The following is a 14,273-nucleotide window of genomic DNA, read 5'->3' on the forward strand; positions in this document are numbered from 1 at the left end:
CACAGTAACTTCGTTCATACAGATGAGATTTCAAAATAAAAGCTTGTTTTACAAAATAAGTGCTCAGTGTTTTAAAGCTTAGTATTTTAGAGCAGCAAAAATATAATTTATCACAAGGAATGAGACTAGGGAAATAGCCACGCCATGGTGATGCTCGGCACCCACAAGGAAGACTGGTAAAAAGATTTTCAATAATTAAAGCAAATTATATAATCTTTTTAACCAGAATTGAAGTGTGTTCTAAATCTAACTGTGTGAAATTCTAAGAACATAAACAAAACAGGCACGTTTGGTTTTCCATTTCAAAAGTTTGTTCTGATAAAAATAATAATAAAAAAAAAAACACTTGAAATTCTACTTGTCTATTTTTGTCAACAAAAGCAACAATTACATTTATAAACATAATTCTACTAATAAATATATGTACCTATGGTTTGTATAACTCAATATACTTTGAATGCATGTTAGTAAAACTTGAAAGGCTTTGAATGGGGGGAACAAGGCACTTAACTGTGAAAGTTATCACAGAGTTGTTTTTTTTAAATAGACCTTAGAGTCTAAGGCTGAGATTGTGTGTGAAAGACCTAATGTGGGCATTCATGCCTCAGTCATGCTGGACATTACATTATCCTGTAAATATTCAGTCATCCATGTGCTTAATTCAATCTCGTAAAGTAAAAACAAAACAACTGGACTTACAGGATTTGACACTCGCCATCATTTCACTCTCTAACCAGAGAGCATCCTCATGGCAGCTTTGAAATTTTAATCTGACCATCGTTCTCCATGCACACTTTCAGTTTAACAGAAATGGTCGTTGATTGTCCATTGTTTGTGGTGCGGCTAAACATCTTTGTGCAGTTAGGTTGATCATTTTAGGCACATTCTGATTAAAATGTGAGACAAAACAGAAACATGAGCAGTTAAACTATTAAAGTATCACATATGTTTAGCAGCTTTTATGATATAATGCCATGAGGAGACAGCATATTGTGTGGTTCATCAAAATATTACCATGGTTAGTTTTTATTAATTCATTGTGATTAATGTCCTAGCTCTACTTTGTACATAAATAGGTCGCCCAAAATGCCCATGAATCAATAATTAGTTTCAAGATGGTTTAAGTTTGGCTACGCTGCACATGTTTTTATTGATCTTGGTTTTGTTCAAGCGCAAGTTATACTGTTGTTCTTCTCAGCTCTAAAATACGCCTTAAACACAGTCCCGGTGTGTTTACTCTTCCAGCTGCCTGTTGCTTGTTGAATATTGACAGTAGCAGCTGTAGCTGCAGTACAAGTAGCTTCGTGATGCGGTTAAAGTAGTGTATTCAGCCCTTACACTCTTCTAAGGTCCCACTGACTGAAGTTACCCGTCCGCGACATCTGTCTCCATGTCGTTGAGCAGGTAAATGTCTCTGCGACGAGCCAAAGACGCCGGCATCTGGAATAGAAGCAAAAAAAACGATACCTTATTGTCATGCGTAGGTCTTAAAAATAAACTCATTCTTGACACCATTCACACGGGAAAATGCTTGACAGACAGAATATTCAAGACAGATGTTGACAGTGTTATTATTGTGAAGCAGTGAGTTTACATGAAGCAAACACACAATACAGAGTGGAGCTTACAATCAATGAAGTGAAAAAGCATAAAGAAGGCTGATTTTATGTTACAAAGATTATTTATCTTAATTTTACATTTTCAGTGTTTTATGTTGCTCACCTTGAGTCAAACGTTAAACTAGTACAGGACCCACCTTCCAGTCTGGATTATTATGAGGCTTTATTTGAAATAAAAATGTAATCAGGCAATATGATTAATATGATTAATTATTAATAAAGAAATATAACTTACATGTGGGTCAAACACTGTCCAATTAACCAGACAGAAAACGCAACAAATGTCTTTGTTTATAGTTAAGTTTTATTTTACACAAAATTGGTTCTACATTTAACAGTAACAGCAGAAAAGTGTTATAATCATGTATTCACATTGAGTTTGGATCCGTACGTTCACATGGATTAAGAGGTAAATCTTGTACCTGTTTTATAAAGAGCTTCAACAATGTCTGAGATGAGCTACATGTTACTGTTGTTCACTATGATTTTCTCAGACTTAGTTGTCAAACCTGACCTGAATCACTGAGGTATAACAGTTCATTTGTGCGTAAAAATGTATTTTTAAATGACGCATAAAAGTCAGTTTTAGAAAACAAAAGCATTATAAAACTATGCATGTCCATATACATCATCCGAAATACCATTGTTTGTTACTTTAACACATTGATAGGAACAATTATATTGCAACATTAAACTGAAATATGTAAGAATAAAGAAAAACTGCAAAAAAAAAGTTGAAGATTATATTAAATAACTGTTGAAGGAAACAAAGTGGTTTAAGCATCACAGATATCAGGGCCAGCCCTTACGTTGGTTTTACTGCAGTGGCCAAGTCCAAATAAAGTTTGAGAATAAATGGGTCTGAAGTGAAGACCTGTCAGTGGCACTTTTGATTATTCAAGCTGGTATCACATTTAAACAAGATCCTCATCACGTTATTTGAGGGGGTTAATGGGACTGGACTTCTCTGCCCTCAGCATTGTGGGTTTGAGTCCCAGCTCAAACAATTTACTGAATGGGTCAAAAACACCTTTAAAAATAAAGTTACTTGAAATAAATATGTGATTGACAGGTCTACCCTTCAAAACAACAGCATGGTCACATGCATTTTAATGTCAATTATTCTAAATCAGAGTACCTTGGGTCGCTATTATGTTTTGGCAATAGTTGCTGTCTTCTTAATCACCTGGGTTTTTACAGGATCTTTCAAGGTCATTCAAAATGCTGGTGGAGTGATGCCATAAAACACATTTCAAAGCTCATAATGAACCAAAACCAATTTAAACAAATAAAACAGAAGAAAGTATCATTCTCCAGAGGCAATAGTTTGTGGAAGAGCTGAGCCATTTAGCACAGAGTTAGGAGTCATCATCAGCCTGTTCCTCTGTGAGCGCTGAGTGTCTTACCCGGCTCCTGAAGTCCAGACACGAGACGCCCAGAGAGACCAGAGAGTGCCAAACCTGAGGACAGATCATGGACAAATGACCAAGATAGAACAAAATGTAGGTATAAAATTATCTTATTGCCTTCTCTACAAGTCGAAGAACTCACCAGGTATCCCACGAAGCAGAGATAGGCCACGGAGAGCAGTGCCGACATGACGTAGAGGACGACACTGTTCAAAGACGTGACGTACACCACGACGAAATACATGTTTATGGCACAAACGATGAGGGTGACGACGCATCCCATAATCTTCCACCCGCTGGAAAACAAAGGCAGAAGATGGTTGAGTTTATCAGCTAAAACAGAATATTTGTGTTTGGGAAAAGTTCCTAAAACGCAGACTTCCTTACTATCCATTTGCGAAGTCGTTCATGATGGCCGTGGCACTGGTGAAGGTCAGAATCGGGATCAGCGCAAATGGGAGCTGCGGAAGACAGCGATTTCAAGGGTCTTATCATATAACGGGGACATTAGACAGAGGATTGTTGCTTGTGGTTGGCGAATGTGCCCCACCTGCATGCTCTGGAGGACATTGAGGAAGTCGTTCATTCCTGTCAAATGCTGAACGTCCTGGAAAATGGCCACGAGGAGAGTTGGGAAGATGGCGATGGAGCGGGTGAGCAGCACGCGGGCGAAACGCGACCACCGCAGGTTCAGGAAACCCTGGGAGAGAAGTATTGAAGTATTGAACAAAACATAATCATAACCTTGTACTTCTGGACACTTCCAAGTCGGTTACAGCTGCTGAAAATGACAGCACTGGTAGATAATGGCTCCTCAGTGGCTGCACGCTTGATTTTACTTTGCGTTTGTTTTTTCTGTAAATCTGCGCAAAGTCATGGTTGGTGAAGTGCCTTGCTCAAAGACACAAGAATGTTAGTAGCACATTCCAACCCTCCACCCTGCACTGTGCTTAGTGTTTCTATTAGAAGTAGCCCTAGTGAGTAGTGAGCGGGCTAATGTAGAAGAGAATACAACTAGGAAACAAGAGGGAAGAAGAAGCTAAAAGAGGACTATCATGGTAAGCTAACGTGACTAAAGTTATGCTAACGTGACTAATGTTATGCTAACGCGACTAATGTTATGCTAACGCGACTAAATTTATGCTAACATGACTAATGTTAAGCTAACGTCACTAATGTTATGCAAACGTGACAATGTTATACCTACGTGACAATGCTATGCCTACATGACTAATGGCATGCTAACGTGACTAATGTTATGCTAATGTGTCTAACGTTATGCTAACGTGACAATGTTATGCTAAAGTGACAATGTTATGCTAACGTGACAATGTTATGCTAAAGTGACAATGTTATGCTAACTTGACTAACGTTATGCTATTGTGACAAAGGTAATGCTAACTTGACAATGTTATACCTACGTGACTAATAGCATGCTAACATGACTAATGTTAAGCTAACGTCACTAATGTTATGCCTACGTGACTAATGTTATGCCTACATGACTAATGGCATGCTAACGTGACTAAAGTTATGCTAAAGTGACAATGTTATGCTAACTTGACTAATATTATGCTAATGTGACAAAGGTAATGCTAACATGACAATGTTATGCCTACGTGACTAGTGTTATGCTAACGTGACAATGCTATGCCTACGTGACTAATGTTATGCTAACTTGACTAATGTTATGCCAATGTGTCTAAAGTTATGCTAAAGTGACAATGTTATGCTAACTTGACTAATGTTATGCTAACGTGACAAACGTAATGCTAACGTGACAATGTTATGCCTACGTGACTAGTGTTATGCTAACGTGACTAATGTTATGCTAACTGCGGCTAATGCTTTCTGTTGGCAAAATCACGACTGTGATGTTGTGATATATGAAATCATGTATGATACCTTTATTTTGCAAACTCGCTTCGGGCAAGCTAGCAAACACCAAGTTGAAATGCCACAAAACAATGACAGAGGTTCCCGCTCTTCTGGTCAGAGGTGAGATTGAACTGACCTTAGTCCTAACCATTTAAGACACTGGGCCCCATGTCACAAGTTGTTTACTGGATAGGACAGTATTCGTGTGTTTTTACCTCCATAACGAACTGTCCAGAGTATGTTCCCGTCATGGTGGAGCTCTGTCCCGCAGCGAGGATCCCAATGGCCCAGATATAAAGCGCAGCCTGACCAAAGTAACAGCCCAGTACCACTCCCTGAGGGACATACACAGGTTCATTAGCACATTTCATGTTACTCCGATGTTACAAAACCTCAGGCACACACACCCCTTTGTAGATGTCCACCTCCAGAGTGCCGTTGGGAGGGAAGAGGTCTGCGTGGGGGATTCCAGTCTCATTGCACTTCTTAATCTGTAGCAACAAATACACTGCATTAGTCCAGCATTTTGACAGAAACAAAATTCCCTTGTACCCACCACATCTTCGTTGGTCTGGCCATAAAAAGCCTGAGCGAACACGGCCACCACGAACACGTTGATGAGGAAGGAGATGAACAGTGCGATAGTGGACTCGATGAAGAAATACTTATTGGCTTCTTTGACGTCCTTCTTGTTTTTGCGGTCCACGTCTCTGGACTGGAACACAGGAAAAAAAAAATCTTATCCATGGTGTTGGATGTAAAGGATGCATGACAGTTGGTGCAAAGGTTTCGATATACTTCCTGACCTTGACAAGCGCTGAATGGAGGTAAATGTTGTGAGGCATGATCACGGCTCCCACGATGCCCACGGCCTGCTCCAGCTGCACCGGCCCGCAGCCCGCGCAGTACGGGACAAACATGCCCTTCAGGAGGTCCACTTGGTTTGGCTTCACTAACACATACTGACACACAGACAGGGCACAGGGTGAGATAGAAGATAATAGAGGAGGCTAAAGGTGGCCCAATTTTCTCTGCAGATCCTAACCCCATTGAGAATCTTTGGGATGTGCAAGAGAACGCTTTGCGCAATGGTCACTCTCCCATCATCAATACAAGATCTTGGTGAAAAATGAATGCAACGCTGGATCTTTTGTCATTGCAGAAGCTTATTGAAACAAGGCTACAGTAAATGTGTGCTGTACTCTAAGCTAAAGCGGTCCGACCTTTAATTTGTGGCGACTTGTAATTTTTTCATGACCAATTTATGAGGTTGGGCTTCTCAGGTCAGGGAGCGGCAAGACTTTTTTAATGCAAACAACTGCAAGTCTTGTCTCCACTCGGAAGAAAAGTATATTTACATGTGAAGCTGTTTAAATGTAAACAAGAGGTAGGTGTGGTTCAGTGTTCGGGATGGCAGGGGAAGTCAGGGCTCTGAATTCAATCTCTGAATTCAATTAATCTCAATAGGGCGCCTTTAGTAGACATCACTATCCATACGATTAGGGTTAGGGTTTAGGTTTAGGGCTAGTTTAGCACATTAGTTTAGCTCGACTAGCTAGCCAATCTGCTTCCCCATCCTGCATAAAAAGATAATCGCTCCCTGGCCAAAAACAACACTGAACCTTATCTGTTCAAAAGTAGGACCAGTCAGTAGCGCAAGACCGTGGAGCTATTCGGACATTCATGTTTGTTGACGAAAACAACACTGTTTTTTATCACAGTTTCATCCCTTCCCCTCAGGAGTGGGCAGAGTTTAAACAGACCTCTAACTTGACTACAAAAGCAAGAGGACACTAATGAAAACAGAAGCAAAGCGTTCTCAACTCCATCCCTCGAGTCGACGATATAAAGAGACTATGATGGAGAACCTACGCAAACAAATCGAGGGTTAATTCCTAGTGTACGTGTTTAATTCTTAATTCTTCAAATTTAGCTTGAATCCCAATGACCAAAAAAAAAAGTTGGCATGCCCCTGGCCTGGGCAAATCCACAAAACCAGTCTCTAGAAGTGACTCAACCACCTAAATCGCCCCACAATCAAAATTGTTCCAAGTACCAGACGTACTCACTTCATAACCAAAACTTATGGCCATTACAGTGATGAGAAATCCAAAGAAAGCTTCAAGTTTTCTCAGACCTGCAAAGAGAGGGGGAGATTTGCATGAAAGATTTAACATTTTACAGAGCATTCGCCTTGTGAATTCGCCAACAGTCAACTATAACCAGATGCAAACACAGGCTTTAGGAGAAGAAAAATGTGGGTATGACGGAGTGGAATGGAAAGACTCACCATATTTGTCCAAAAAGAGGAAGACAAATGTATCTGTGATTGTTATAAGGACACCTCCCCACAGCGGGATCCTGAGGCAAATTGTAAAACATAAATTATAGTACACAAAAGTTCTGGTGAAATCTCATAATCTCTTGCATTACCTGCCCACAGAGAGAAGGTTGAGGGCTATGGCACATCCGATCACCTCCTGCATGTCTGAGCCGATGATCGCCAACTCCACCATCAACCACAGAATGACGCGGGGAACCTACAAATGCATATTTTATGTTATATTTCAAAATGTATGTTAAAATTCACAGAGCTAACATTCAGGAAAACAAAATATTTAGCAAAGACAACCCCCGAAAACGTCAGTCTTAACTAGAGACAAAGAAGAGAGATGCTCACGGTGGGATATTGGCGGTTGCAGACTTCGGCTAAGTGCATTCCCGTGACGACCCCGAGACGAGCTGCTAACCTCTGCAGGAGGAGACCGATGATGGTGGCCAGGAGGAGCACCCACAGGAGCTGACGGGCAGAGGGAGTTATGCTTGTTAATGTAAATAAAGCGTGTGCAATAACGAACCTTAAACCTTAAAGTGGACAGGTCAGGCATAATTGAGGCTTAAAAACAATCATGTGGATCAGATTCAGATTCATAATGATACAGATAATAAAGTTTATGTAATCACAGTAAGAAATCAAGTGCATCAAAGATGTAGGGCAAAAATAATACCTTGAAACCCGCTTTGGCTCCAGACTGAAGGTCAGACTCAATGTTGCCAGGATCCAAATACGCGATGCTCATCAAGAACCCGGGTCCAGTGAATGCCCACAGCTTTCGGAAGCTGAACATCTGCAGAGAGCAAACATTTGCACTCATACAGGCACTATTATAGATGTATAAATGTGTTTTTTAATGTTTCAAGGGTAAAAGGGTTGAACCTGGTTGGCATCTTCAGGAATGTGTACTTTCTCCTCAAAGTACGTGGAGAAGCCGAGGTCCTGCTCGGACGGAGTGGAGGGAGGAGAGACAGAGCTGTACTGGTGCGTCTGGATCGCCCCATTCTCCGGAGCTCCTGGGGCCTCTAAAAAACACCAAGAAGAGTCAACAAAGAGTCTTTTTTTTTTAAGAGATACTTTATTTTTCTATTTAGCTATGACCTATATAGCTATAACCTATGTTTTCAGCAGGAGTCACATTGAACTACACACATGATGATTTGTCAGTTTTTATGCCAGAAAACCTTCATAACAAGGGCAAAGAGGAACTGACTTCCTACAGAGGGAGAAAGGAGAATGTGTCTTGGAGAGATTTGCATTAGGGGTGTGACTATACATTGATGCAGCGAGATCAGATATCGCAATTTTTTTATTCTGATATTGATACTTTTGATGATGTCATGCATATTGACCAACGTCATGGATATGAGGTAGCAGTGCTCCAGTGACTGCTTTCACAGCCAATAGAGGCCAATAATGATCAAGAATTCAGTCAGATCAGTAGAGGGCAGCACTACAATTTGAAGCACTTCAAACACTGGCACACAAATATACATTTAATATTTATTTCTATATAAATAAGATTCATTTGGGGTTGATTTATTCCTTTTGACTGTGGTTTCTGGTTCATGTAAAGATCTACAGACCCAGAATGACAATATTACAGCATGTAAGTCAGGGATAATTTATTCACTCAAGGCTAAAAATCGCATGTTTCTTATTTCTTATTTCTTCTTATTATTTGATTGTTTGTATAGCGTCTTTCACAGACATAGCCTTAGAAAAACGTAATGTATCATCATAGGTTATTTTTCTGTAATGTATGGATTATCGGAGTATTGGCTATCGTTATCCTGAGCCACGATAAGGTTATCGTTGTGTGGCGTATGGAATCGTGAGGTTCCCAGAGGTCCCCACCCCTATTTTGCATAACGCAAAAATAAACATGTACACATGGGCTCCCAAACAGCCATTTCACAAGTGCTAACTCACTCACTCACTGCTTTAATTCACTTTTCTTTTCTACAAGGTGGCAGAGAGATTAGCATTCCTGCCTCACAGCAGAGAGCACTATGTGAGGCTTCTGTGAACACAGACACATCACTGGTCTGGGACACACAGAGAGACTGTTGTAAACTTTGCTGGGAGAGACGAGAGGTGCAGCAGGAGAGAGAAAACATCGTCAGAAGAACTCCTGCTTCAGGGTGTGCCAGTATAAACTCTCGTTCATCACGAACTCGGTGTAAAGTTACATGTAACAAAGCCATGGCCATCTATGCACAGCACTGACCCACACGCCTCATTTTATAAATGATAAGCGGATAAATAATTTTAAAATAATGTAATAAAATAATATAAGCTATACATGTAAACACCCTAAGAGGTAACTAACCATCACCAGAGCATGGTGAGACAGACCAACAGGAACGAGTGGGACAAATTTCTGCATTTGAGCATAGACAAAAACCATGAATCATCTTATGACGAGCTCTTTCACAATTTAACTTTTAGCGTCATATTTCTCGTGTTGGCAGCACAGGTGACACTTATTGCCCTGTGTTTCACTAATGCCCTGCCGGTCTGTTTTGAACACAGCAATTCCAAAAGGAACAACTTCTCCTACAGCAAAAACAAACAAAAATATCCATTAGAGTGTTTTTTTTTTTTTTTGCATTTTAAATTTCTGTACAGTGGCAATAAATACATTTGGGTCAACACTATAACTGGGAACGATTAGCGCCTTTTCTTTTCTACTCACTGAGTCTGGATCGTTCGTGGGGTTCGTCCATCTCCTCTGTCTAACCTCTGCCGCCTAATGACTCTGCCTTTTCCACTCATGTCTTATAGGTCACTGCATTGCAACAAGTGACTACGAGCAAATTTACATCAGGAAGTGACCTTCCCGGCTCAAAATTAGGAACTGTGAATCATTTGGGGCAAAGACTACTCAAATTCACTTCCTTATTTCTTCGAATAGTGGCTAAATATCAAGTAGAAAGTGCACTTAAGATTCCCACAATTCAACGGTTAAAATAGCGGAACAGTAAAATAAAAAATACTGTATTTTGGAATGCACTGATAAAAATTGCCAAATTGCGCCGCTTACCTTCAACAATCTCGTCTTCTTGTTCAGCCTTCATTGCAGCGAGGACCCTCGGAAACTTGACTGGTCAATGACAGGACACCTAAAGCAAATGAAATAGACAAGTATGAGCAAAAGCCTTGTTTTTAAATCCTCCAGTCAAAGAAAGTAGCTGTGGCGTCGTAGACTAGTAATGTTTTATCCTGTTACTGTGATTTTGCAAGATCAGAAAAACATGAACATAGTCATGACTATTTCAACCACGAAAAATGCAATTTCTGAATGCCCCGAAACAAATAAGGAAATACTTAATTTGAAAAAAACTCTTTGTCAGAAAGGCCGTTTTTTTAACTTATGATTTTCCAAATGTAGTTAAATTTTAGCCTTGTTTTGGTCCTGATTTATTTTAGTTGAAAAACCATTTCTTACACAATTCTTTTCTAATTTAGTGATGTTAAAATTAGATTAATATTCCAGTCCCACCTTGCATCACTAGATGGGGCACCCTCGAAACAGCACGCTTACTTTGTCCCACAAAAGCAGAGACGGGCTGCACACCCCCCCTGCCCCCCAGTGCACCCACAACACACCCCTCACTTGCACCATGTAAACACAAGCACGTGCAGGGATCGCAAAATAAGTGGAAATGTTTGAAGCAGCAACACAGAGTTTAGCATTATGACAGAAGTTTGCAATGAAACATCTGACCGAGCTGTTCTGATGCAGCTGAAATCCTCATGAAAAGTCCGTTTGTTTAATAAGTCAAAATCTACAGGGAGCTGCCAGCTCATTTTTCTGTTTACAGAGGAGCCGGCACCGTGGCCTCATCAGGAGGAGTATGAGGCGTTCAGGGGTTGAATACTGTAAATTTTGTTCTAAATTGAACACAGACTTACATGAAAGTTGCAGTTTTGTCTAAAAATGTTTACTTTGTTGCATACTTTATCGATTCTGCTGCTGATAAAGATGAATGAGATGTCCATTTGAATGCATCATCAGGACTGTATGGCAGCTTGTGCTTCACAGCTTCCCCTACCACTAAAAACATGCACAATTGGTGATTCTGATCAGGTTGCCCCAGCGTCATTGAGGATGGGTAAAATGCAATACAATGAATTTCCTTATGGGAATTAATAAAGTGTAACTTAAGTTAACACTAATATAACTCTGCATTTTGACACTGATGACATTTGCCTGCATTCATTTGCCCACCATGCTCTATATAAACACAGACCAAGAAACTAGAGGCCGGCCAATATATTGGGCCGATATTTGGGGATTTTACAATATCGGCTATTGGCCGATCTAGTGCCGGAAAAAGACGATATTTCCGGGACCGAAAATGATAGACTTCCTGTATTTTGCATTTAAAACAAGTCCTCCAACAACTCCCTAGGCCTCAGGGGAGGTGAGAAACATCGCAATGAAAATTGAATCTGGAGAATTCAATCACTGAGTTAGTTTTAAGCTCCACTATTGTATTTTTGATTGCCGCGCAAAATGCTGCGTCTGGTAACAATATGCTAATGCTAACGACAACTAATCAAAGCTGGGACAGAAACTATGCTTGGATCAAGTAATAAAATGAAATCGGCCAGTGCTGGAGCGGCCAAGTATTTGTTTTTTTACAGGATTATAGACCAGACATTAGGAAAAATCGGCATTGGGCAATTAACATCCCAAAATATCGGCATCAGCCTTAGAAAAACTCATATCGGTCGGCTCTAGCTGAAACGTGAACACATTGAAGATGAAAAAGTCTGGTTTTAAACAAAAAAATCCAAGCATTTATTTTGTATTATTTAGAATGCATATTCCTCTGAAATTCCTCTGGGCTCCTATATTACTTATAATCTTTTGAAGTCTCTAATAACAAAGAAAAATTGAGATTGCATCAATGTTGCCCCCTTTTTACTTCCTTGTTCTTTTGGTACGAGAACACATTATTCTTTCCCCAGAGTCCAGAGATTCTTTCAGATCACATGACCAAAACATTGTGTTCTTTTTGCCTGGGGTACCCAGCTTTGGGCGCCCACAGAAAATGTTGTCTGCATCAGTGGTTTCATGTCCCCTTATTCTAAGGTACACCACAAAGATAAAACCAAACTGAGAACAAGTCACATTTTTCTACAGTATGCAGTGCAGTGCTACCCACAAACTTTCTCCCACTGAGTCCCGGGATTCTTTCAGGTCACATGATCACATTGTGTTCCTTCAGCTTTAAGTTCCCACAGACGAAGAGAGGCAAGAAACGTGTTTATTATAAGCAAGACATCCAAACCTTGCACTTATAAGATCTATTACTGTTTAGCAATGTTGTGTTTGGGGAAACATGATAAATCCAGGGAATAAGGATATAATTACACATTTTGCTCAGATTTCTTTCGAGACTTTGTTGGTTCTTGTTGAACCTCACTCAACATGGTCAGTTTTTACACTTAATTAATTTAAAAGTACTGTTAATTTGAGCCAAGTGTGGTAATGAATAGCATCACCTGATGTTATTGGAGGAAAAGCATGGAATGTTTACAAAAATCCAAAGTGCACTGTGCCTAAATGTTTAATGTTGAATCCCATGTTAGAAGTAGAACTGCCTGTACTTTCACTCAGGTAAAGTAAAGGCTTTAAAGACACTTGGCATGTTGATAAAAACTTTATGGACATCCTGTACTTAGATAGAGACAACAGAGGAATTACAGGGATCAAAGCAGGTCACATTTAATGCACAGGTTTCAAAGTGTTGTAACTCCGAGACGGCTGACAACGCAAAATAAGAAGAGCAACGTGTTACAACGAACAAATGTAATCTACGAATACCAGCTTTTACAATCTCTCCATCTACCAACACCACCCACAGCTCAGTAACGAATGCACGGACTTGTGTAGAAAGAGAGGGCACAGTATTTGTAATAAAATGGATCTGAACAGCCACTTTACAGTACATGTTTTTATCTTCAAAATATTTTCTTAGTAAATGTATATTTTGTATTTTAGGATCATTATATCAATTTTTGTAATTGGATTGAAATGTGTTCTCTTCTAAATGCTGTGCTGGCATGTTGTAGCACACACAACTACAAAAAAAAAAATAGTTAATTTCACAAGCACAGTATGAAAGGGTAAAATGTTTGCCTCTGTAAGAATGACTAAAACGAAAACAGAAAAAAAATGTACTCCAATAAAAAAAAAAAACAATCTGTCTAATCTCACTTGATCTTTATATCAGTTATTTGACACATCACCATGCTTCACTAGTGACGAGCTAACTAGGAACTCCTTAATGCGGAAATTGACAACAATTTTCACGTTGATTTTTAGGCTACACATTACTTTGTTGTCATTGCATAGCTGGAACGAGCTTAAATTAGGAGTACAATAAATTTGTGTTATAGTGGAACTTCACATTTGTATCACTAAAATACACAATTGAAGAAAAAAAGCGTAGAACAGGCTTAATCTTTATTTTATGTCAAATCATGTTTATTTTTGTGTGTTGTTCAAGTCCTCATCAAAAGACATGCTATGCCTATTTTATCCATATGGCTTATAAGCAGCTTCAGTAAACTTGAGTTGAAGACATTGTGTATGTTTCTACCATTATTCACGTTAACATCATGAGTAGACACAAATATCGAGCTAACGAAGAAAATTAATGATGTCAATAGCAAAATGTCAAGTGCCCTATTCATTCATGTGTGTGACAACCGGCTAGCTAACCTGGATACCAAGATCAGACAGCATACAACGAATAATAGTGCATGTACAACAATCCTTACCTGAGTATCCGTTATCGGTGAACAAATAAGACCTTTGTTTGAAGTTTACAGTTAATCCAAAGCTGCGACATGTGTAAAATTTAAGTTTGATAACTCAAGCTGTGGCAAACTCTGATCTCCCCATGTCAGCCATGGCGTCCACTGCTCGTGCGCATGCGTACACCGAACCAACGTACTTGTATTTTATTTATGTTTTTTTATTTGTATTTATTTATCTTGAAAATATTAAATCAA

The 14,273-nt window shown here is 39.6% G+C and overlaps 1 protein-coding gene across 2 annotated transcripts; it reads right to left on the reverse strand.

The window, feature by feature from the left end:
- Positions 1–1,125: 1,125 nt before the first annotated feature.
- On the reverse strand, positions 1,126–14,176 carry LOC306982364 (natural resistance-associated macrophage protein 2-like). 2 transcript variants are annotated; one of them, XM_079582278.1, is made up of 17 exons: positions 14,040–14,176; positions 10,288–10,366; positions 8,124–8,266; positions 7,915–8,034; positions 7,587–7,706; positions 7,340–7,446; positions 7,197–7,267; positions 6,976–7,043; positions 5,713–5,868; positions 5,463–5,621; positions 5,314–5,397; positions 5,122–5,241; positions 3,579–3,728; positions 3,416–3,489; positions 3,171–3,324; positions 3,026–3,079; positions 1,126–1,440 (listed from the first exon to the last, which is right to left on the reverse strand). In XM_079582278.1, exons 2-17 carry the CDS (start codon positions 10,319–10,321, stop codon positions 1,366–1,368), a joined length of 1,689 nt encoding a protein of 562 aa, XP_079438404.1. In that variant the 5' UTR covers positions 10,322–10,366; positions 14,040–14,176; the 3' UTR covers positions 1,126–1,365. The 2 variants fall into 2 exon arrangements, with proteins under 2 accessions (XP_079438404.1, XP_079438405.1); XM_079582279.1 differs by lacking the exons at positions 10,288–10,366; positions 14,040–14,176 and adding an exon at positions 9,940–10,001.
- Between the last annotated feature and the right edge of the window lie 97 nt (positions 14,177–14,273).

The sequence above is a fragment of the Gobius niger genome (genome assembly GCF_951799975.1).
Source record: "Gobius niger genome assembly, chromosome: 24".
In the NCBI taxonomy this organism is placed as follows: Eukaryota; Metazoa; Chordata; class Actinopteri; order Gobiiformes; family Gobiidae; genus Gobius; species Gobius niger.